The 20581-nt window shown below is 40.9% G+C and overlaps 2 protein-coding genes across 3 annotated transcripts; one reads left to right on the top strand and one right to left on the bottom strand.

Annotated features, from left to right (window-relative positions):
- Window positions 1–1995: 1995 nt before the first annotated feature.
- On the top strand, window positions 1996–12908 carry LOC102720252 (transcription factor TGAL8-like). Of its 2 annotated transcripts, XM_015838363.2 has the most exons (10): window positions 1996–2139; window positions 2713–2799; window positions 5254–5381; window positions 6120–6172; window positions 6270–6539; window positions 7400–7477; window positions 7676–7706; window positions 8196–8467; window positions 12047–12370; window positions 12491–12908. In XM_015838363.2, the coding sequence occupies exons 3-10, from the start codon at window positions 5276–5278 to the stop codon at window positions 12671–12673; spliced, it is 1317 nt and encodes a 438-aa protein (XP_015693849.2). In that variant the 5' UTR covers window positions 1996–2139; window positions 2713–2799; window positions 5254–5275; the 3' UTR covers window positions 12674–12908. The 2 variants fall into 2 exon arrangements, with proteins under 2 accessions (XP_015693849.2, XP_006657133.2); XM_006657070.3 differs by lacking the exons at window positions 1996–2139; window positions 2713–2799 and adding an exon at window positions 4294–4630.
- A 3232-nt stretch (window positions 12909–16140) lies between these two features.
- Window positions 16141–20093, bottom strand: LOC102719970 (zealexin A1 synthase-like). Its single transcript, XM_006657069.3, has 2 exons — window positions 19167–20093; window positions 16141–16904 (listed from the first exon to the last, which is right to left on the bottom strand). Exons 1-2 carry the CDS (start codon window positions 20091–20093, stop codon window positions 16272–16274), a joined length of 1560 nt encoding a protein of 519 aa, XP_006657132.2. The 3' UTR covers window positions 16141–16271.
- Between the last annotated feature and the right edge of the window lie 488 nt (window positions 20094–20581).

Raw genomic sequence — 20581 nt, 5'->3', positions numbered from 1 at the left:
ATTGGCGCCGGCGAGGGACGAGCAGAGCACAAGTTCAGATATGGTTGGTCGTTGCCTTTTCTTTCTTTCTTTCTTTCTTTCTTTCTTTCTTTCTTTTTTTGGGCTATCATCAAAATATCAAATTAGGCTAAACAATTGACAGCCATATATAGGATTCCTCCTTTGCAAATATTACATCTCAGATAAGAGGCAGAACAGGTTTTCACTACATAATCATATGTAATCTGCCATGGATCAACCACGGCACCTTGTAATTATTTTCACTCCTCCTCAATATAAAGTCACCCCATTTGGGGCTTCAAAAAAAAACTACATAATTATATGCAATAACCAAAATTCAGGTTGCAGGTACATAACTGTAAGCTCTCACATGATAACCATGGGCAGAAGACAACATAGATGTACTAATTTAATTAGTTTTCTGCCACACAAAGCTAAGCTGAAAGAAACAGGCAGTAGCTAATGAAAATTTTGGAAACTATAGCCTGTACAAAGCAACCATAATCTACCATGTTCTTGATATTTGTTGTGCATCGCAAATTTTGAAACGATTTGTCTGATTAGGTTCTACAGAAAAGGAGAAAAGAACAAAAAATTTCTGACCATAATCCACCAACGTCAACTTGATTCCATCCAAAGATAGATCCTACAAAACGGAGACAGACCGACATGGAATGGAAATACTTACAGAGTTACACTGCTGCGTTGCCCTTTGCAGCGGGAGCACGGCTGTTGAATCCTACCAAGTCACGTCCCTCGCCGGCGGCAGCGAGGAGAGCTGCCGCTTGGGCGCGACCGTCCTCCCCTCACCTCGATGGGCGGAGCAAGATCGAAAGCAGCGGCCGCTGTACCCTGTGGAGGAGGTGGGTGAGGGGGGCGTGGCTCCAGTCGGGGAGCGACGGCGAGTCGCCGGCGATATAAGTCCGGCCACAATTTTTCCCCTCGGGATTCCTTTTCACAAAACACCAGATTATAATCGTTACTAGTCAAAATCCCCTCATCAGAATCGTTCTTGTGCGGCCGACGAATAAATTTGGCCCACCTCATTCCAGTCCAAGAACTCAGCCCAGCAATGGCCACAAAGTGAAATCAGCCTGTTCAATTTAGTCCATGTATAAATTCGGCCCATAGTTTTATGACAAAAAATTTAGCCCACCAAAGTCCACAGCCGAATTCGGCCTACTATATAAATTTGGCCCATAGTTCACCGACAACAAAATTTAGCCCACCAAAGTCCACGACGGAATTCGGCCTACTTAATTTTCGAACAACAAATTGACCCAACCAATAATTTTGGCCCATTTAACTTCCAGAATTTGGCCCTAATTTGCTCCGACAATTATGGGCCAAAATAACTTTCGGCCCACCAATTTCTCATCGATGAATTCAATTCAACCGATTTATTTATCCTCTACAAATTAGGACCCTGATGTAACCCACCGAAGTCCATAAACCATTTCGACCCACTTATGAATTTGGCCTTCTAAATTACCACCAATAAATTCAGCCCACACGATAACTTAGCCTACCAAATCCCCATCAAATTATTCGGCCCTCGCCTGAATTTGGCCCACTTGTTCGGCGTCGATGAATTCGGCCCAAGAATAAATTTAGCCCACTAAATCCCCGTCAACTTATTCGGCCCTCGCATGAATTTAGCCCACTTGTTCAGCGTCAATGAATTCGGCCCAATAGTAAATTTAGCCCACTTCATTCTCATCAAAGAATTCGGTCCTCGACTGAATTTAGCCCACTTAATACCCATCGACGATTTCGGCCCGATAGAGAATTAGGCCCACGTCTCCAATCAATTTGGCCTTGCTTCGTATCTTCTCCGTCCTCGTCCCTGCAGCACCGGCATCCTCCGCTCTCGGCGAGCCACGGCCACCACGTTGCTCCGAGCGGCGGCCCGACACGGTCGGCGATGGCGTCCAGCGTCAGCGACCCCGCGTCGTCCTCCTCCCTGATGCACTCGGAGAAGTCGCCGTCGGACGAGATTCATTTGGCCGCGGGGCGCTATCGGCGTTGGCTGGCGCCGCCGCGCCGGCGAGGGGGTGAGCGGAGTGTGTCCGGGAGAGAGGCGACGGCGACGGCGATGGCAAGTCAGCGGTGTTAGTGGGATTGAGGATTTACGATGAGGTGCCCATGATATTTCCTCTCTAGTCTCTATTTCTCCAATCATTTTTTGTTTTCTCCAGCAATGAGTAAATACCATTCAAGAATTTCTGAAGATTTCATCCAAATCTATAATTTCACCTGCACAAAATTATTTAGTCTGTACTCCAGTCTCCAGCCAAGCAAACCATAAGATTCCCAATTAAGGCGTAGCATACATACTGGACAAATTACTTTCTAAGTTCAGTTGGAGCTTACGTCCTTTTTCTGTTGATGCTCATGAAGATTACAAAATCTTGGTAATTTGAGACGGCACAAGCTGCCTGGACAGTTTTACGATATTTTGTTTAATGATAAATCTAGTAACATCGTTCTTACGTAATCGATTTTTTAAAGTTTTTAACTAATAATAAAATTTTAAAATATTTAACTTAGTATTATTCTAAAGGTAGCTAGATTTTGGAACCGATGGAATAGAAGAGTTAAGGGTAACATTTTCTCTATAATTCGTTTCAATTGTTACTAAGGTTCCTTTATCTAGTTTAGTTAGTTTATTAGAGAGTGCATGAAGGGACCATATCCTTATCTTCAGTGCAGGTACGAATGCAGGTGAAAAATTCAGAAAGGGTCGGTTAGCCTTCCACGGTTGATGGCACACATGATGTAGCTGAAAACTCCACACAGGTATGTTTTTCGTGCTGATAGTTGTTACATTAATCAACCAGGCAAAGCTGGCCAATCCACAGTTAAATGTCATGTGTGTTATTTAGTTTGTTAGCTGGGCAAGCTGGCCCATTTGTGGTTCAAGTTCTACCACATACTGATAACTGATTTCAACCATGGTAATAACTTAAGGCCTAAGACTTGACTGTAAGTTGCTGAGACTAAATATGGCACCACTCTTGTAGTCATGTGCATAAGATATTAAACTACTGACATAGATATGCAGTCAATTTGAACAAATCAGTCATTGACACAAATTCTGTTTTAATGCCCAATGTCAAGGAGAGAAGATATTGTCCTGATATTGACAAAGAAAGTTCCAAAAATATTGAAACGCATTACTTCACAATAGACGGACTTCTTTTTTCTCCTTGTGATCGAAGCAAGAAGTAAGCAAAAGCCAGCCCTTAAAACAAGAATGTTTTTTGTTCTAATTAAGGTGAACTCGGAGCTTAGCAGTGCATCTAGATAATTCAATCATTACTCAATTACACTGCATCAGAAATTAATCATAATTCAGTTAGTCAATTTCCATATGTCCAGAAGGTCATTTTTCCATTGCTGTTTGGAGACGACTACAAGATGACCTGACTAATTCCCTGGGTTGGAACTTCAGACTAGTCAACAAGATATGCAATGCTGAACTTGAGCAGACACCATCCAATTTAGTTGGCTTGCTTGTTCAGATAAAAACAAGTAATTCAGTTATGCTAGTAAGGGTGGTCTTTTCATCCATTCTCTCGTTCTCCTAGGAGGTCTTTTCATTCTCTTGACCAAATCTTGTGAATTAATAATATAATTGCATAACACGATTAAGGTAGAGTGAAATGGATCTCTCTGCTGGAGGATGACACAACACCTAACCTAGATATGTAGGCCAAAACAGTAGGTTGAATAATGCAACTCATATTGTAACATAACAATGGGTCCTACTAGAGAAATACACAAGCATATTTAGGGAAAAAATATTTTCCTGATTATGTATTGCTCAAATCCATTTACTTTTCATTATTTGAGAATTACACAAATTTTAAACACAAACTGATAATTAATGATCTATCTGCTTGCCCGTTGCCAGTGCTTCAAGATTTGTGCAACTCGAGTGATGGGTAAAGCATGGGAAACCTAAGTAGATCAGCAGAATTTTTTTTTGTTGTTTATTTGTTTCCAAAACCTAAATAAATTGAAGTTCATATATATCATTAGAAATTTGGATTAACACCTAATTCGATTGTATCCAGTAATTCTAGTACATTCAAACATAGTGGTAGTAGACTGATTCTTTAAGTGTGGTTCTTTTAACCAAACCCACTTTTAGAAAACATTAATATGCAAAACTGCTCCAAATCTGTCTGATTCACACGGTCTTGATCACAATTCTTTTCTCTTTCCTGTCCGATGATATGTACGTTTTGCTTTCCGAGTTCTCTATAACCACTGGTTCCCGTTCCATTTCTTGCACAACTACTCCTCTAGCCAAAAGTCCTCCTCCAGCTTCTGGTAGGAAGAACAGCCACACGCCCTGCTTGCAAAGAGGATTGATTTGAGCAGGTCATCAGGCAAGACTGGGAGAAGAAACAGGTTTGCAGGTATTGATAAATTCATCTGTGGATCATAGCAGATCACCAGATGGGGAAGAAATTAAAAGGAGATGGCTTTGGTGAATCATGTCAGAAGTGATTAAAGAAGGAATCCTGAAGCACAGCTGTTTAGTTTGAGGAAGTGTTTGCATGGCTTACCCTTTCACCTCTGGCATGATCCAAGCTTCTTCTTCCCTCCATGGCAGCATCATGTAAACCCAACCATTTCTTCCCTCAGCCTTTTACCTGACTATCTCTTTCAAGTTTCATCCGGGCTTTTATTCTCTAATTCATCCAAACAAAGGAGTTATGTGTGTTCTTGTTTGCAAAATTAATCAGTTTCCGTGCTGATGCTTTTCATCATGATTAGCCTGAAATGGGTTAATTATGATCAATCTAGTTCCTTTTTCACCATATCTGCTTTTTTTTTTTCGGTTTGCTCATGCATACGATGATTTCTTGGAGTAAGGTGGTGTTATATATACATGTAATTGTTGAGATTGTGAAGATCACTTAAGGAGTTTTACCTTTCCCCACATGTTTAATTCTTCTCTGTTTTTAGCTGTTTATTGATCGATTAAAACCTTTTTTCATGACGAAAACATCGAACCTGTTTTCCCCTTTTGTCATTCGAGACTTTAAGCAATGAGTATGTTTAACTATTGCACCCCTTTCTCAACATCAATTTATTCCTTTCTAATTCCATGGACCACATTAAAATAATCAACCTAATTATTTTTTAATTAAAAATTAAGCTTTAAACTTGTCCTAGTAGAGCTACTAAATGCAAATTAGAGACTAATGATATATATTACTGTCATATGTGTAAATGCAGAAGGAACCCTCAAGGATTTGACATGCCATCTGATTTGGATCAAGCTCTCTTCTTTTACTTTGGTTGCCAGGAACAAGATAAGCAATCTAGTCAAGAAGAGCCCCACAAGCCACTTAATTTTGTAAAAGGTCGATTCTATTGTGAAGAGTATTTTGTCATATATAGTACATTAAAATCATGTCTTGAAGAAAACCACAAAGGATGCCATGCATACATGATTTGACTTGATTTAGCTTATAGCTAGATGCGTAAGATTAAGAATGGTTATCAATCTTCTATTCCCTGTCAATCCCTTATGGTCATTTTTGTCGTCATACATGATTTTCTTAGCTATTGTAGAAGAGTGACACGTAACAAAAAAAAACATGATATGGTTGCAAAAGAACATTTCGTTCCCATCACCACTTCTTCAAAGCCCTTGATTACTATAATACCTTTTCTAGTTCTTTTTTGGACCGTTGACTTATAGATATCTGTTTGGCTATTCATCTTGTTTGAGTTCTTTTGCAAATACGTAAAATTATAAGTCATACTTAAAGCTTTTTTAAGTAATAAATCAAATAATAAAAAAATAATTAATAATTATTTTTTCAATAAAACAAATGATTAAACGTAGATTTAAAAATCAAGTGCGTTAAATAAAAAAAAACGGAGGGAGTAGTATAGTGAGAAAAATAGAGTAAAATTGCATTTTTGAAGATCTTGTCCACACATAGAGAAAATTAGCACAGGTATATTAGAGACATGAGATCAGCTACATATGAGCATCCATGCAATGCATGCATGCATGCTCCTGTCTACAAATCATCTGTACTGTAACAACTAAGGCTCAATCACTGAATGTACTTGTTCATGTGTGCTTGCAGAGACTCTCAACATCTTCCCCTCTCAGCCAATGCATGGAGAGCCAACTCCAACGGTATATATGCTCATATGTTTTGCTACATCTCTAGCTAGCTAGCTCAACCAGCTATATGGAGTATTTACTACTGCATTTTGCCACTTCTCCTCTTCAGGCTACGCCATCGTCTGCACCGCCCGTCGCCGGATCGTCTTCGAGGCGATCGCCGCCGCCGTCGGCAGGCAGGCCACTCGCCGTCGGCAAGGAAACCTGTGATCGCAAGCAGGGAGAAGGCAGCCGCCGTGGTGGTGGCAATGGCGGCGGCGGCGCGACGGCAGCGTCAACAAGTTCAGAGCTCGAGGGGCCCAGGACGCCTGACCCCAGGACGCTGAGAAGGCTGGCCCAGAATAGGGAGGCTGCAAGGAAGAGCAGGCTAAGGAAGAAGGTGATTAATTACTAATCACTAGTACTATGTGTTATTAAAACCGATCCTGAAATCACCATCAGAAATCATGCACAAAATTACTGTACATGATAGAAGATCCAAACTTAATGACGATATCGACGGGTGATATTTGGTAACAGAGTTTAGCAGAAGACTACATCCCTAAGGACACTGACTATAGACTCCCTCCAGCATAATTCTTACACTATATATAATCCACTAATTAATTAATTAACCATATTACTCTTTTCTATCCTAAGACGTAACTACCTTAGATGAGATAGAATTCATCTATCGATATTCATAGTCATAGGATATGTCACTTTATGTACTAAGTAGCTATATTTTAGGACGAAGAACATAGTTACTGCCCCTGTTCTATGATATAAGGATTTTTATGTTATTTAGTAGGGGTTAAGGTTGAAGATAAAATATTGTAGTGTCTCTTATTTAATAAATAAGGAATGAATGGATGTAAGAGAATAAGTGGAGATAAAATAAGAAGAATTTTAAATGAGACGTGATTGATGGGATAAATAGTATGGTAAATAGTATTAGAAATGTTTATAATCTAGTACCAGAAATGCTTGTATTTTGGAACTAGAGTTGTAAGTTAATACTACTTTCAGACTAATATCAGTTAGCAAATGAACAAATAGTCGAACCTCAAAACCTATAAGAAGAAACATCTAAGTCTTTAGAGCAAGAAAAGCAAAGAGATGGTGGAAGCAGCTAGCTAGTGAAGTTAACCTGCCACCTAATGGAAGTTGTGTGTGTTAGACACATGCATGGACTTTGCATTTGTTTTTCTTCACGGAATCTGATACTTTCTCTGCATATTATCGTTTGTTTTCTATCAGGCTTACATTCAGCAGCTAGAGACAGGCAGGATCAGGCTGGCGCATCTTGAACAGGAGATGCAGTTCACTAGAGCTCAGGTGAAAATTAACATGAAAAAAAAAACTGAATCATCTCACAACGTATTTGGATTGAAGAAACGTTATTCCGCAATTTATAAACCACAGGCATTCGTGGAGGAGTTCCAAATTTTCTACAGATAATCTAATCAAATTAAGAACAAAACAACTTGAACAAATAATTCTGCGTTATGACGAGCTTCTGTATCGTCTCTGCAGGGTGCACTCTGGGGTGCTGGAACTAGCCCAGGTACGTCAAAACTCGATCCCAAGCCACGGTTTAGCCATAGAATTAGCACCGCTTCATCTCACGTTAGAATTAATTGTCTGCATATCTATGGCAATTTTACCGTATTTGAAAAAATATCCCAATGTACTAAAATTTATATTTAAAATAAAGTAACTGGATATACTAAATGTTACGTAACAAATGCAATACCTCTTATTAATTTCTCAAGTATGATCGCTCTTACGTGTCATCCACATCTTTCACTTTTGATTATGTTTATAAACCAAAATTTAAATTTTCAGCCTTAAATTTAGAGTTGATTTAGAGTTTTTTCATCATGGTTTGTTTTTCAACTTTGACTTTTAGATTGCTAAGAGCACATATATAATTTTTTTATTAATAAACTATTTCCCATTTGTATCTCTCAATGCAGCTGAGACCAGAACCGTTTATGAAATTATTTACAATCTAAAAGTTTGCCTTTATATACATCATGCAAGGGGCATCCAGACGCCGCGTGGTTCAGCCTGGAGTACCAGCGGTGGCAGGAGGCGCAGCACGGAGTGATCGGCCGGCTCCGCGCCGCCGTGGAGGAGCACCGGCCGGACGGCGAGCTGCAGCGCCGCGTGGACGAGGCCCTGTCGCACTACGGGGCGCTGATGGGCCAGAAGGCCAGGCTAGCCGGCGGTGACCCGCTGCACCTCCTCACCGGCCCCTGGAAGGGCGCCGTGGAGCGTTGCTTCCTCTGGATAGGCGGCTTCCGCCCCTCGGACCTCGTCCAGGTAGGCCACGCTCTCTCTTGCAAGTTCCAAGGGTTTAAATTTTGGATATTTTTAAACTAGAATCATTAGTTTTTTTCTTAGTAAATAGTAATATGTCCGTGCGCTACAAGCTCGTACCACTGGGAATGGGTTGCACGACCATTAAAATTTATGACTAGAAATAGAGTATTTTTGTTTTTTTATCTCTCGTGCTGCGTATGGATATTGGAAGGAGAGGACAGAAGGAGGAGGTTAACTGAAAATAGTAAGAATAAAACAACGGGAGAATTTTACGTAATTTGTTAAGATGGCCCAAATCTGCTCATCATTCATACAAAATAACATGTATCCTATAAAACAACTTGTTTGGTGGTCTATACTAGTAAGAGGTAAATGGACACACCTCCCACACCATCTAACGTGTTTTTTGATATATCTTAGGAATGTTGCTCATTGGTCTGTCTGCACTTCAACTAACTCAGGGTTCAATATTGCGAAAAGAATAAAGAATAAACATCAGGGGTGATGAAAATATCTGAAATTTGTCCATATTTAATTGAACAAATTTTGCTAAATTTAAAAAAAAACTTTATAATTTTCGCATGAAATTATTTCTTGTTAGTTGGGGAAGGGTGGGTCCTGAATTTTGAAAATTTCATACTTGGGTTTAAAATTTCGGACTTGTCATATGCTGTAGATGAAGGTCAAAATTTTCTAATATTTTGCCTCCATATATTTTCCTCGTTACAAAAGCCTGATTGAAAGCAGCAACGAAAGAAAAATTATTGCCGTGAATTTGAAATTTCATAAAATCTTGTTAATTTTGGAATCTCAATCGTCCATATCAATCTTGTGAAGCAAAATTTTTAACTTTAACCAATACAAGGCTAAGAAAGGTGTAACTTTGCATAAATAAGCTTGCATGCTTTCAACAAAATAATTACTTGCAAGTAAAATATATTTATTTGTGATAGTTTGGATATTGGGATCACTGTAGTTCGGCCAGGTCCTTTTTTTCCGCCATGACTGCACTGTAGGTGCCTTGCTGACAACTACTGTAGGTGTCAAAAATACATATTATAGACTAATAATATAGCCAGTAAGCCGGCTGTAAGACTTTTTACCGTCTTTTCTCAATCCACGTATATAGCAGTTAACTATTTATCATTAATATATGGCCCACTAATCTCTCATAGACTTTTTTGGTTTTTGTGTCCGAGTAAACTATAAGCTTACAATCCGCTTCGACTGTCTATTTTTCCATCTCTCCTCCACCGTAGTATTTAGCCGACTACCATGCTAACCCGACTTTCTTCAGTGGATGTGAGAGGAGAGCATAAACACGTACACCACAAAGTCGATCACCATATAGATGCCTGTTCGTTTGTAATGAACGGATTGATGGACTAATGCACTGCTAAATGGTACAATTTTAAAAAATCTTTCTATGTATGTATTTCTTATAATATTGTTTTAAGTTATTTCTAAACTTTATAATAGTTAATTTATTTCTATCCCCGAATAATTATCACAAATCATTATCTATTCAGTCATTTGGCAGAAACAAACACACCCAGCCATTTGGAATAGAGAAATTTCAGGATTTTAAAATGATTTGAACTTAATCTTATAAAAAAAGGAGTAATCTTCAGAGCACGGAGAACTAATGCCCCGGACTCCCGGAGCAGGAATGCAGGATGGCTGCTCGATTGATTGCCTGTGCTTAATTAGCTACCCAAAGCAAGACGGCTTCTTACGAAGATTTTGGACCTTTGAATTATCTAATTTTCGCTATAACTATTTAAAGATATAGAAAAATAAATTTACTGCTCTAGAGTTAAAAATGTCGCATTCAAAAGATCAGAGAAAATTTTATAGAATTTTTCTATACAAAACATACCTCTTAAATACTTAAAAAGCATGCCAATAAAATTAAAAAACTGTATAGACCATGGCCTAAGTACTAAGTAGTAGTAGGTAGATGATGGCACAGTTGATAGAGAAGCCGATCGAGACGTGTGCATGCACAAGGGTGGCACACGGAAGGGAGGAGTAGGTGGAGAGAGATCGAGTTGCATTCTCGATGAAGACGTTGCGTTGCCCGGACATATTGTACGTGTGGACCGTCCGTTTAATTTGTTTCTGTTTATAAACTAAAATTTAATTTTTTTTAATTTTAAATTTAGAGCAAAATTTAGAGGTTTTTAATCATATTTTACTTTTTTATATTTATTTTTATCGCTAGGAACATGTATATAAAAGTTTTACCAGTAAATTATTTTTTATTTATAAATGTACCTTTGTCTTTTTTTTCTTTCAAACAACCAAACAATCGCTCCGGACGTGGGAACATGCTTACATGCATGCAACGTTAAATTTGATCAGATGAAAACAAACAAATACAGCTCCACGATTGCAAAATTAAATATGACCGTAGAGGCTTCTTTTTATTGCTTTAATATAGATGTAAATTGAATTTGACTTGTATATACATGGAGTGACATATGTTTAAAATATTTCATGACTTGTTTCATAATTATATTGAAGACTTACGGTGAAAACCCAACCTAGGTGAGAACTCATGTAAAGCACAATTGAAAAGTCATCTAAAAATCACACAAAACCCCCCACATGAAAATAAAATGATGATGATGATGATTGATGAACAAACGTATAGAATATCTTCTCGATTTATGTTAAATTTGTCAGTTTTTATCTCATAAATGAAGTTGAATCTGGACCATATATTTTACACAACTGTACATCATTATCTCACATTCATGATGATTTTTTAATGTGATTTTACGTAACTGTTTGGCGTGGTTTACAGAGTTTTCGCATATATTGAGGTATCCGCAATACTATTTTCTCGAGTTTTTTTTTTACCATTTGAGATACCACGTTTTTTTACCGTAAAAAATTTAGATACCTCCGAGTATTACTAACTTCAAGTACCAAAATTTCATTAAAAAATAGCGACTTTGTGAAGGATCAGAAAAATTCTCAGTTTTCTCTATCTTCTTAGCAATCATAAAAGAGCACTGTGCTGTGAAAATAACGAGAAAATTCCTCACAATTACCCCTAAAGTCAAATTCAAAATCGGATTATAGGATCAGCTGGTGCCATTCACGTCGGCACACGTTCGCTCGAGGGAAACAATTTTTAGCATACGGGTATAGGTACACCCGTATACTTGCATGTCATCTAAATAATCATTAAAAAATATGAAAAAATTTAACAAGATAGATTAATATGATTTATATCACTCCATAAAGATGCAAGTTTAAATTTAACTTCTATAAGTTGTAGCAAAAAAACAAATGCGCATATTCATAATTGTTTTTGTTATTTTTGCTACAACTTGTAGAAGTTGAATTTAAATTTGCATGTTGGTGAAGTGATATAACTCATATTAAACTATCTTGTTAGATTTTTTCACAATTTTTTATAACTATTTAGATGACATGCAAGCAACGGATGTATACACACCCGTGTGCTAAAAAACTGCTTCCGTTCCCTCTAATTAACTTTTCTGAATATATATGGCTTCATTACGTAAACTAATTTTCTGAATCAACTGCATATATATACGTACACAGGTTGTGCTCCGGCATGTGGAGCCCCTGACGGAGCAGCAGCTGGCGGCGGTGCACAGCGCGCAGCAAGCGGCGAGGCGAGAGGAGGACGCGCTCGACGGCGCCCTGCAGGCGCTGCTCCGGTCACTCGCCGACGCCGTCTCCTCCGACTCGCCTGCAACGGCGCCGCCGCCATGGCCGCAGACGCCGATGATTTACTACCACCATGATCACCATCCCGCCGCGGCCGCCATGGCCGCCAGCTTCACGGGGCAGAGCTGCACAAGCAGCTACAGCCTGCAGCTCGCCATGGACAAGCTGGCCTCCCTCCCCACCTTCCTACGACAAGTAAATAATCTTTTCTAGACGTCGTTATACTCTTCTCTTTTTCTTTAATTTGCTTCGTCTCATCTGGATTTCATCTGAGCTGAAGCTGATGATCTGACGACGTTGTGTGCACATGTGCAGGCGGATGAGCTGAGGCTGCGAACGCTGCACACACTCCGGCAGATGCTGACGGTGAGGCAGGCGGCGCGCTGCTTCGTCGCCGTCGACGACTACTTCGGCCGCCTCCGCGCCCTCAGCTTGTTCTGGACCACCAGCAGGCAGCCGACTACCAGCGCGGCTAGGAATGGAATCAGCTTAGCTTAACCATGGACATGCAAGGGTTGGTTTAGCTCTAGAACGACAGAACGAGAGCAAGAGAAGTAGAAAGTAGCTAGAAAGCATTCACCATATTAACGATCAAAATCAAGTAGAAATTAAGCTTCTGTAGCAGAGTAGGCTGCGGAGTAGTTAAAGTGATCGAAGAACTAGGGGTAGTGTACATGTGTGAACATAGTTGAAAAGAAAACACAATTGCTACTCATCAACTAAATATTTTCACCTTCGTCTTTTCGATTTTGTTTATAAGTCAAATTTAATTTTTTAAAAAATTTTAATTTGAAGTTGATTTTGGGATTTTTATTGTTATTTATTTTTCATTCTTTACTTTTATATCGCTAAGAACGCATATATGAAAATTTATTTCTAAACTAATTTTTGGTTGTAAATATATTGTTTGGTTTTTTTCATCACCCCCTTTAAAATGCATGCTCGACTCATCCATAGCAATGGCTACACGTGAAAGCTGGAGCCTGGGAGGATTGGGGAGAGAGTGGAGGGAGAATGCGACATCCTCATAATTCGAAACTTTCAAAAACTGCTTCTTTATGAGTTTCTTTTCTGTTTCCAGTGATAGAATTTCATTCAAATTGAAATCCTCAAATAAATTTACCTAATGCATTTGTTGAGAAGCAAACCAATTTCCAAATTACTAAATCCATATTCAGATCCTATTTCGAAACTGTTTTTTTTTTCTCAAAACCCTTCTCTTAGTGGGCCTGGCCTATCCCAAAACCTAACCCTAATGGACTCAGCCCAACCCAGTCAACACCAGCCCGGGCCTCCCATTGATCACTGCCGCGTCTCACCTTGTGTGAATGCCTCTCCTTGATAGTATTATATATAGGCTACGTGACGTGGGTTACTACCCTAATATTACCTTGATCTATTTCATATGAATTAAAGAGTAAAGTACATGACCGGTACTTAAACTTATAGCGCGGTATCACTTAGGTCCATAAACTTAGAAAATGCACGTTTAGGTCTATGAACTCGTTTTAACATCTAAAATCATGGACTTGGATGATACATTAGAACGAGTTCATGGACCTGGATGGTACATTAAAACAAGTTTATGGACCTGGATGGTATATCAAAATAAGTTCATGGACTTAAACGTGTATTTTCTAAGTTGATAGACCTAAGTGGTACAGTGTCACAAGTTTAAGGACTGGCATTGTAACCTACTCTTAATTAAAAGTTATCATGATATTCACTAGATTCATATGTATAGTAATGAATTTTGATTTATGAATGAATCAATAGTGCCAAAATATTTTATAATACGGAATGGATGAAATAACTATTTTGATGATCTGTCTTCATGGCAAGACTATAATCATTTGTTATAAAACTAGCACTGATGTTAACCTCAATAGCTGAGTACGGAAGAACAACGTATGCGATCAAAACATGGTGACAACAGTACGGAGGCATGATATTTCTTCACGTGGTTCAGCCAAAATTTATATCCCTGAGGCTGAGGTATTGATGGCGGATGCTTCTCTTTAATCCAATACAATTACAATGCATCATGGTATCGACGATCCTTATTAACCAAGCTAGACCGTGGGCCAGTAGTTTTCTTGTCTCTGCTATTATCGTAGTTCGGTTTGCAACAAGTGTTGTCTCTGTATTTAAGAGACATGAGAGCATATAAATGAGTTCTAACTCTATTTTTATCCCACACATCTACAATTTATTACAATTTTAAGTCATACCTTATTACATCGGTATAGCAAGCTTCCAACAATCCAGGATATCTCCTATCGAGAGAGGAATTTCCATTCCTCACCCTCTTATGGAGCACCCATGCCCAGCGAAGGGAAACACCTTCCAAAGCAACCCGCTCGCTGTCAGACGTGCTATCTAAGCATAGATGCCCTTGGTGCTATTTAGCTAGGGGCACGCATGGGGAATCAATCCAGATTCTCTAACTTTCTTTACAAAAGTAACATAAGTGAATAGTAAAACGAGTTTTAATCAATAGCATTGTGCAGCAAAACACTATAGCAACGATAGAAAACAGTAACAAACAGGAAACTTTATTGTGCATATTCATTGTTCATCACTACCGTAGTGATTAATCTTAAACGTTTGTTGCGAATCGGATGACTAAAAATAGTCAAAATACCTTGAAAGTCATCGTATTGTTTATCCGTTATATTTTTGAAGCAAGTCAGATAACTCGATTTGATAGCGAATGACCTGAGAAGAGAAGCATGGCATTAACCCAATCTTGACCTGGACTCTACATCAAACAGTTGCATCTTGCATACATTCGGTCAATCGGGCGAACTCATCAGAGACCAACTTTGGGATGCGGAAGTATGCATTTTTTCTCCTTTATTCACTTCACATATTCGCATTCCAACAGAGCTAGAACAGGCAGTGGCTGTCAGGGTTACCGAAACCGCGGTTACCGTGACGGTAACCACTGTAACCGTGCCCTTCGTGAAGGCACGGTTTCGGTAAGCCGCGGTAACCGAGTTTAAATTTGAGGATAATTTAAAAAAAATGAGGAAATTTAATTAAAAATATGTGTTGTATATGTTGATATATAGTGTAGTTTTGTCAAAGAAATTTATGAAAAAAATGTATTTTCGGCGTAATTAAAAATCATAAACGAGAATTTCGGGAAACAAAATTAAAAAATAGCCTATAGCAAATAATATTTCATAGGAAGATGGTTAAGAATATTTTGTTGTTAAATCATCATTAATTTACACTAGACACTAGGGTACATAATGTTGAAATACAAATATACAACGATGGATATATGAAAAATATGTATGGAGAAAAATTATACGTGTGCATTAGTAATAATTGGTAGTAGGTATAGTTGTGACGCAGCAATCAAAATGAAGTTGTTACTTGTTATTGGTATGAATTATTGGTGAAGGTGATATGAGTCATATGACGGTGTATGTTTGTACGTTACAATAGCAAGAATTTAGAAAAGGTCATATGAAAATTTTGTTGTTTTTCCTAAAACATGTTCTATTTTCCTATTTTTCCTATATCGCAACTCACAAATATAGTTACAAAATGTTTTTCTATTTTTCACGTATTTTTAAAGATTTTTTAATGTTTTTTTGCATTTGACATCACACCGCGGTTTTCTCGCGGTAACCACGGTTTCGGCTGCAAAAACTGCGCGAGAAACCACGGTTCCCACCGTTCTCGTGTGCTGTTTCAGCACATATTTACCGCGGTTACCGCGTACCGCGCGGTAACCGTGTTTACCGTACGGTTTTGAATTCAAATTTTTTGTTTTCAAATTTGTTTTCAAATTTGTTGCGGTTTTCACCAAAAAAACGGTTTCGGTAACCCTGGTGGCTGTCGTGTCCACCTACATGGATGCAGACCAGTGAATCTTATTGTATTTGATGAGCATATATATATATGTACATACAGTGATTTTATTGATGACTTATATAATATTGTTTTGGGATCTGTTTAAAGAAAAATCAATTTCAAGCTACAAATATAGACATAATCACATAGACTATATTTAAATTCGTAGTCAGAAATTATTATTTATTTATTTTTGGACGGAGGGTGTTTTCAGTCGGTATATATGGCATTAGACACCGGGCACGGGCATGCAGAGGATGGGGCGAAGCAGGAGGGGAGCCTTCCGGCGCGCGGTGACGCCGAACACCTCGGTCATGTCCAGCTCGGCCGGGTGGGCGACGCCGCCGCCGGGTGCCAGCTCCCAGTCGAAGTGGAAGAGCAGGCCGGCGAGCGCGAACGCTATCCCGGGGCACATCCGCCGGCCGGCGCCGAACGGCACGAGCTCGAAGTCGGCGCCCCTGAAATCCACCCCAGCGGCCGCCTCGCCGTCGCCGAACCGCTCCGGCCTGAACTCCTCGGGCGCCGGCCAGCACCGCTCGTCGCGGCCGATCGCCCAGGCGTTGACGAGCACCTGCGTTCCGCGCGGCACGTCGTAGCCGAGCACCTGCAGGCCATGGACACGGCACTCGCGCGGGAGGAGCAGCGGCACCGGCGGGTGCAGCCGGAGCGACTCCCTGATGACGAGGCGCAGGTACCGGAGCTCGCCGAGCGCGCCGCCCTCCTCCGACACGGTGCCGGCCGCGGCGAAGGCGCGCCTCACCTCCGCCGTCGCCTTCGCCATCACCGTCGGGTTCCGGATCAGCTCTGCGATCGTCCACTCCAGCAAAGTCTTCGGCGTCTCGCTGCCGCCGCCGAACACGTCCTGCATGGGCCATGTGACCCATTTTTTTTTTTTTGTGTGAAAGTTGCGTGAGCTGACTGTGTTGGAAATAAACACGTCATATGGGTGTGTACCCGGCGTGGCAGAGTCAGTGTGTTGTGTGCGTGGCTGCTTGTTGCATGGATTGCCTGTTAGCTGCATGCATGGCCTCTGCTAGCTGCTGGTTGCATCTTGTATGCATGCACGCATTAGTTTAGTTTGATCGTGTTAGTTAGTGCAGGGGTGGTCGTGGGAGCTGCGAGCGTCAAAAGTGGAAGGCATCACGGCGACGCGTGCGAGTGAAGGTGAAGACCGAGTTTGTGGCTCAACGCAGAGAGGCTGGGTCTGCCGGGGTGGTGCGTGCGTGCGCGCTAAGCTCGCCGTAGTGGACCGTGTGGACGCTGCGACGTCGCTGGGCTATAAATGGCCATGTAAACCTTGTGTATTAAGTACCGAGTTAATCTTTAGTGAGTAATAAAGCCAAGATACATGAGCAATCGGCTCCGTGGCGTTCGTCGTTGCAACTCCACTGTTCATCTTCAACCTCTAGCCTTTCTTGTGTGTGAGAAAAAGAGTTTTGTTCTTGTCTTCCTGAGCTGGTTCTAACAGACTGAACGTCACATGAGGAAAACAAACAGATTGGAGCGATTTTTTTTTTGTTAAGTTGCATCATATCATTCTTTAGCTGACCATCACGGGAGAGAAAAAAAACAGATTGGAACCAAGCATACGTGTGGCTATTTGTGCGCACGATGTGGTATTCCAATCTCGCCCATTGCGTTCCAGTCACGTCCTCGTGGCACAATTAAATAACAAGAGACGAGACGAGTAGATGACAACTGCACTATTCAGAGTGCACCGACGTTTCAGAGTGCACCGATGTATCGCTTCCGTTATATATAATAAGATTTCTATTTTTATTTAGATTTATTTGTTAATAAATAAATCTATATCATATATAAAATATATATATATTAAGATATAAATAAATTTAGATAAATTTAAAAAATCTTATAATATAGCAGAGAGCGGAGAGGGTAACGAGTAAGCGTGCGTCAGCCTCATTAAATCAGTGTGGCATCATCTTCACGTCGGCCTAACCCACGCCCCCACGAGGATCCTCTTGCCAGCATGAGCGCTCAATGTATGGCTTGCACGGGTCGACCACAAGTAAATTAGGGTAACAAAAATAAACTAAGTTTTACCGTAAATTAAAAATTAGTTTATACAATTAAATTAGAGTCGATTTTAAATATTCGCGAATCAACTCACAGTCATCTATAAGATTGTGCGTTGTTTTAGAATGAGACCACGAGAGGTGGGCAATCTACTTGTGGCAGCAGTGGTGCTAAAAGATAAATGAGTAAGTAACAAACGAAATAGGCAAACACTAGTTAAGGTGAGAAAGATGTACTTTCTCCGTTTCATATTATAAGATTTTCTGTGTTTGCATAGAATCATTCATGTATCAATGTATATGTTTTGTTTTTGTGTTTAAATTCATTAACACATATAAATCTAACCAAGGCCAGAAAGTCTTATAATTAATGTGAAGCGGAGTGAATATATTTTTATCGAACTACTGAATGATGAATCTTTTCATAAAAATATATAAAAAACTTATTATGTTATATTTATAAAGTATATTTTTTAACTTTATAATAATTAGTTTTATTATTTATAATATCCAAGAATTAGAAAACTTTATCTCCGTCTTTACGTAATAACGCAACCAAAGTCAGGACGACAAGATGAACAGTTGAGCCTCGTTCATATATATTATTGCTGTGATACGTGTCATAATCAGAGTTTTTCTTATCACGATAATCATCATGATTATCCTGATAATCGAGGCATGCGCCGAGAAACGATAATAGTTTTGGACGGTTTCCTTCTTAAAGACTCAAATTAAAAAATTTTGATGGAAAATTAAGAGAAAAGATGATAGATATATATTTATTGAGTCTACTTGTGAAGAAAATTTTCAAAAAACTAAATGAATCTGTCATAAATTTGACAAAAGGCGAATTGACTTTTTTTTTCTTGTATCTGGCTCACATCGGTGACGATGTATCTTTACGCTTATACTTACATTTATAAGTTAAAATTTAAATTTAGTGTTGATTTTAAGATACTTTCATCGTAGTTTCTTTCAATGTATCTAGCAATATATTTATAACAGTTTTGACCATAAATTACCTAACGTCAATAAGCTTCATAAAAGACAAAAAACGAATCGATCCCATGCGGAAGTTGGTCACTTACCGAAATGACGAATTTGATGGCGTCCATTTCGAGGCCGTCCTCCTTGTGTATCCTCAGCAGCACGTCGAGAAAGTCCTCGGTGGCGGCTCCGGCGCCGGCGCCGGCGCCGGCGGTAGCCTTCTCCATGTGCTCCTGGATGATGCCGTCGAGGATGCCGAACACCCTGTCGACGCTCTCCTCGATCGCGCGCACGGCGCCGCTGAGACGGCCGGCCAGACGCGACGACGGCCAGACGTCCACCAGGTTGAACCCGGTCACGAGCTCGTTGGAGCGCTCGAGCTCACGGAGGAGCGCGTCGCGGTCCCTGCACCGGCCGCCGATCACGGCGGGGACGATGGAGTCGGCCACGAGCGCGGCGAGCGCCGCGTGCATCTCCACGGGCCGCCCGGCCGCCGCGGCGCCGGCGACCTCGCGCAGCGTCGAGGCGACCTCCTCCTCGCGGACGGAGCGGAAGGAGAGGACGCGGCGCGCGCTGAGGAGCTCCGTGGCGGCGACCCTCCGGAGCCGGCGCCAGCGGTCCCCGTACGGCGCGAAGGCGATGTCCATGCCGCCCCTGGTGCCCGCGCGTGCGGTGGTGCTCAGCGGCCGCGTCGCGAACGCCGCGTCGTGGGTCTTCATCACCTCCCGCGCCGCGTCCGGCGACGACACCACCAGCGTGGGCACCTCGCCGAGCCGGAGCATCATGACCGGCCCATGGCGACGCGCCAGGTCGCGCATCGCGCGGTGCGGGAGCTTCCCGGCGATGTGGTGCAGGCTGCCTATCACCGGCAGCTGCCACGGCCCGCGAGGCAGCCGTAGCCCGCCGTGCGCCATGGCCGAGCCCGAGCGCCTGCGTCTGGCGAGCAGCACGACAAGCAACGGCACGACGGCCATGCTGAGGTACAAGTAACTGCGAGACGCACCTGCCATTTTCGTGTCATTCGCCATGCTTGAGCGGCGCGGCTGGCTCATCTGCGTGGGTGTGCACTATATATTAGAGGAGATGGCTCAGTCCGTGATGATCGATTCTCAGATATTTGCTTGAGTCCAACAAAAAATATCTTGAAGTATCGTGGCGGAACCAGAATTTTTTCACACACATGGCTATTAGTTGAGCATATAAAATTGTCTTTACCTTCTAGTTTTTAAAGTTTTAAAATAGAATTTCAATACATATTTAGGATCAGGAGTAGGGCTGCAAACCAGTTGCTCTACTCCTGTCTCCGCCACCGGTATCTTATGATACTAAATCGTTTCTCGTCATTGGATCCAGTTGAGCAGTATCGTTATGGTTAGATTCAACTATCAGAAATAATTTGGCATTGTAAGTTACCAGTACTTAATATACTTTTTGTTATACTGGAACAAATCTCCTTAATTAATTTTTATAAGCCATAATGCTTATTAGCAACAAAAAATATTATAAATAAAAGTTT

The sequence above is a fragment of the Oryza brachyantha genome, chromosome 6 (assembly GCF_000231095.2).
Source record: "Oryza brachyantha chromosome 6, ObraRS2, whole genome shotgun sequence".
In the NCBI taxonomy this organism is placed as follows: Eukaryota; Viridiplantae; Streptophyta; class Magnoliopsida; order Poales; family Poaceae; genus Oryza; species Oryza brachyantha.
Note: the sequence above shows the minus strand (reverse complement) of the source record. Positions and strands in the feature narration are given on the sequence as shown.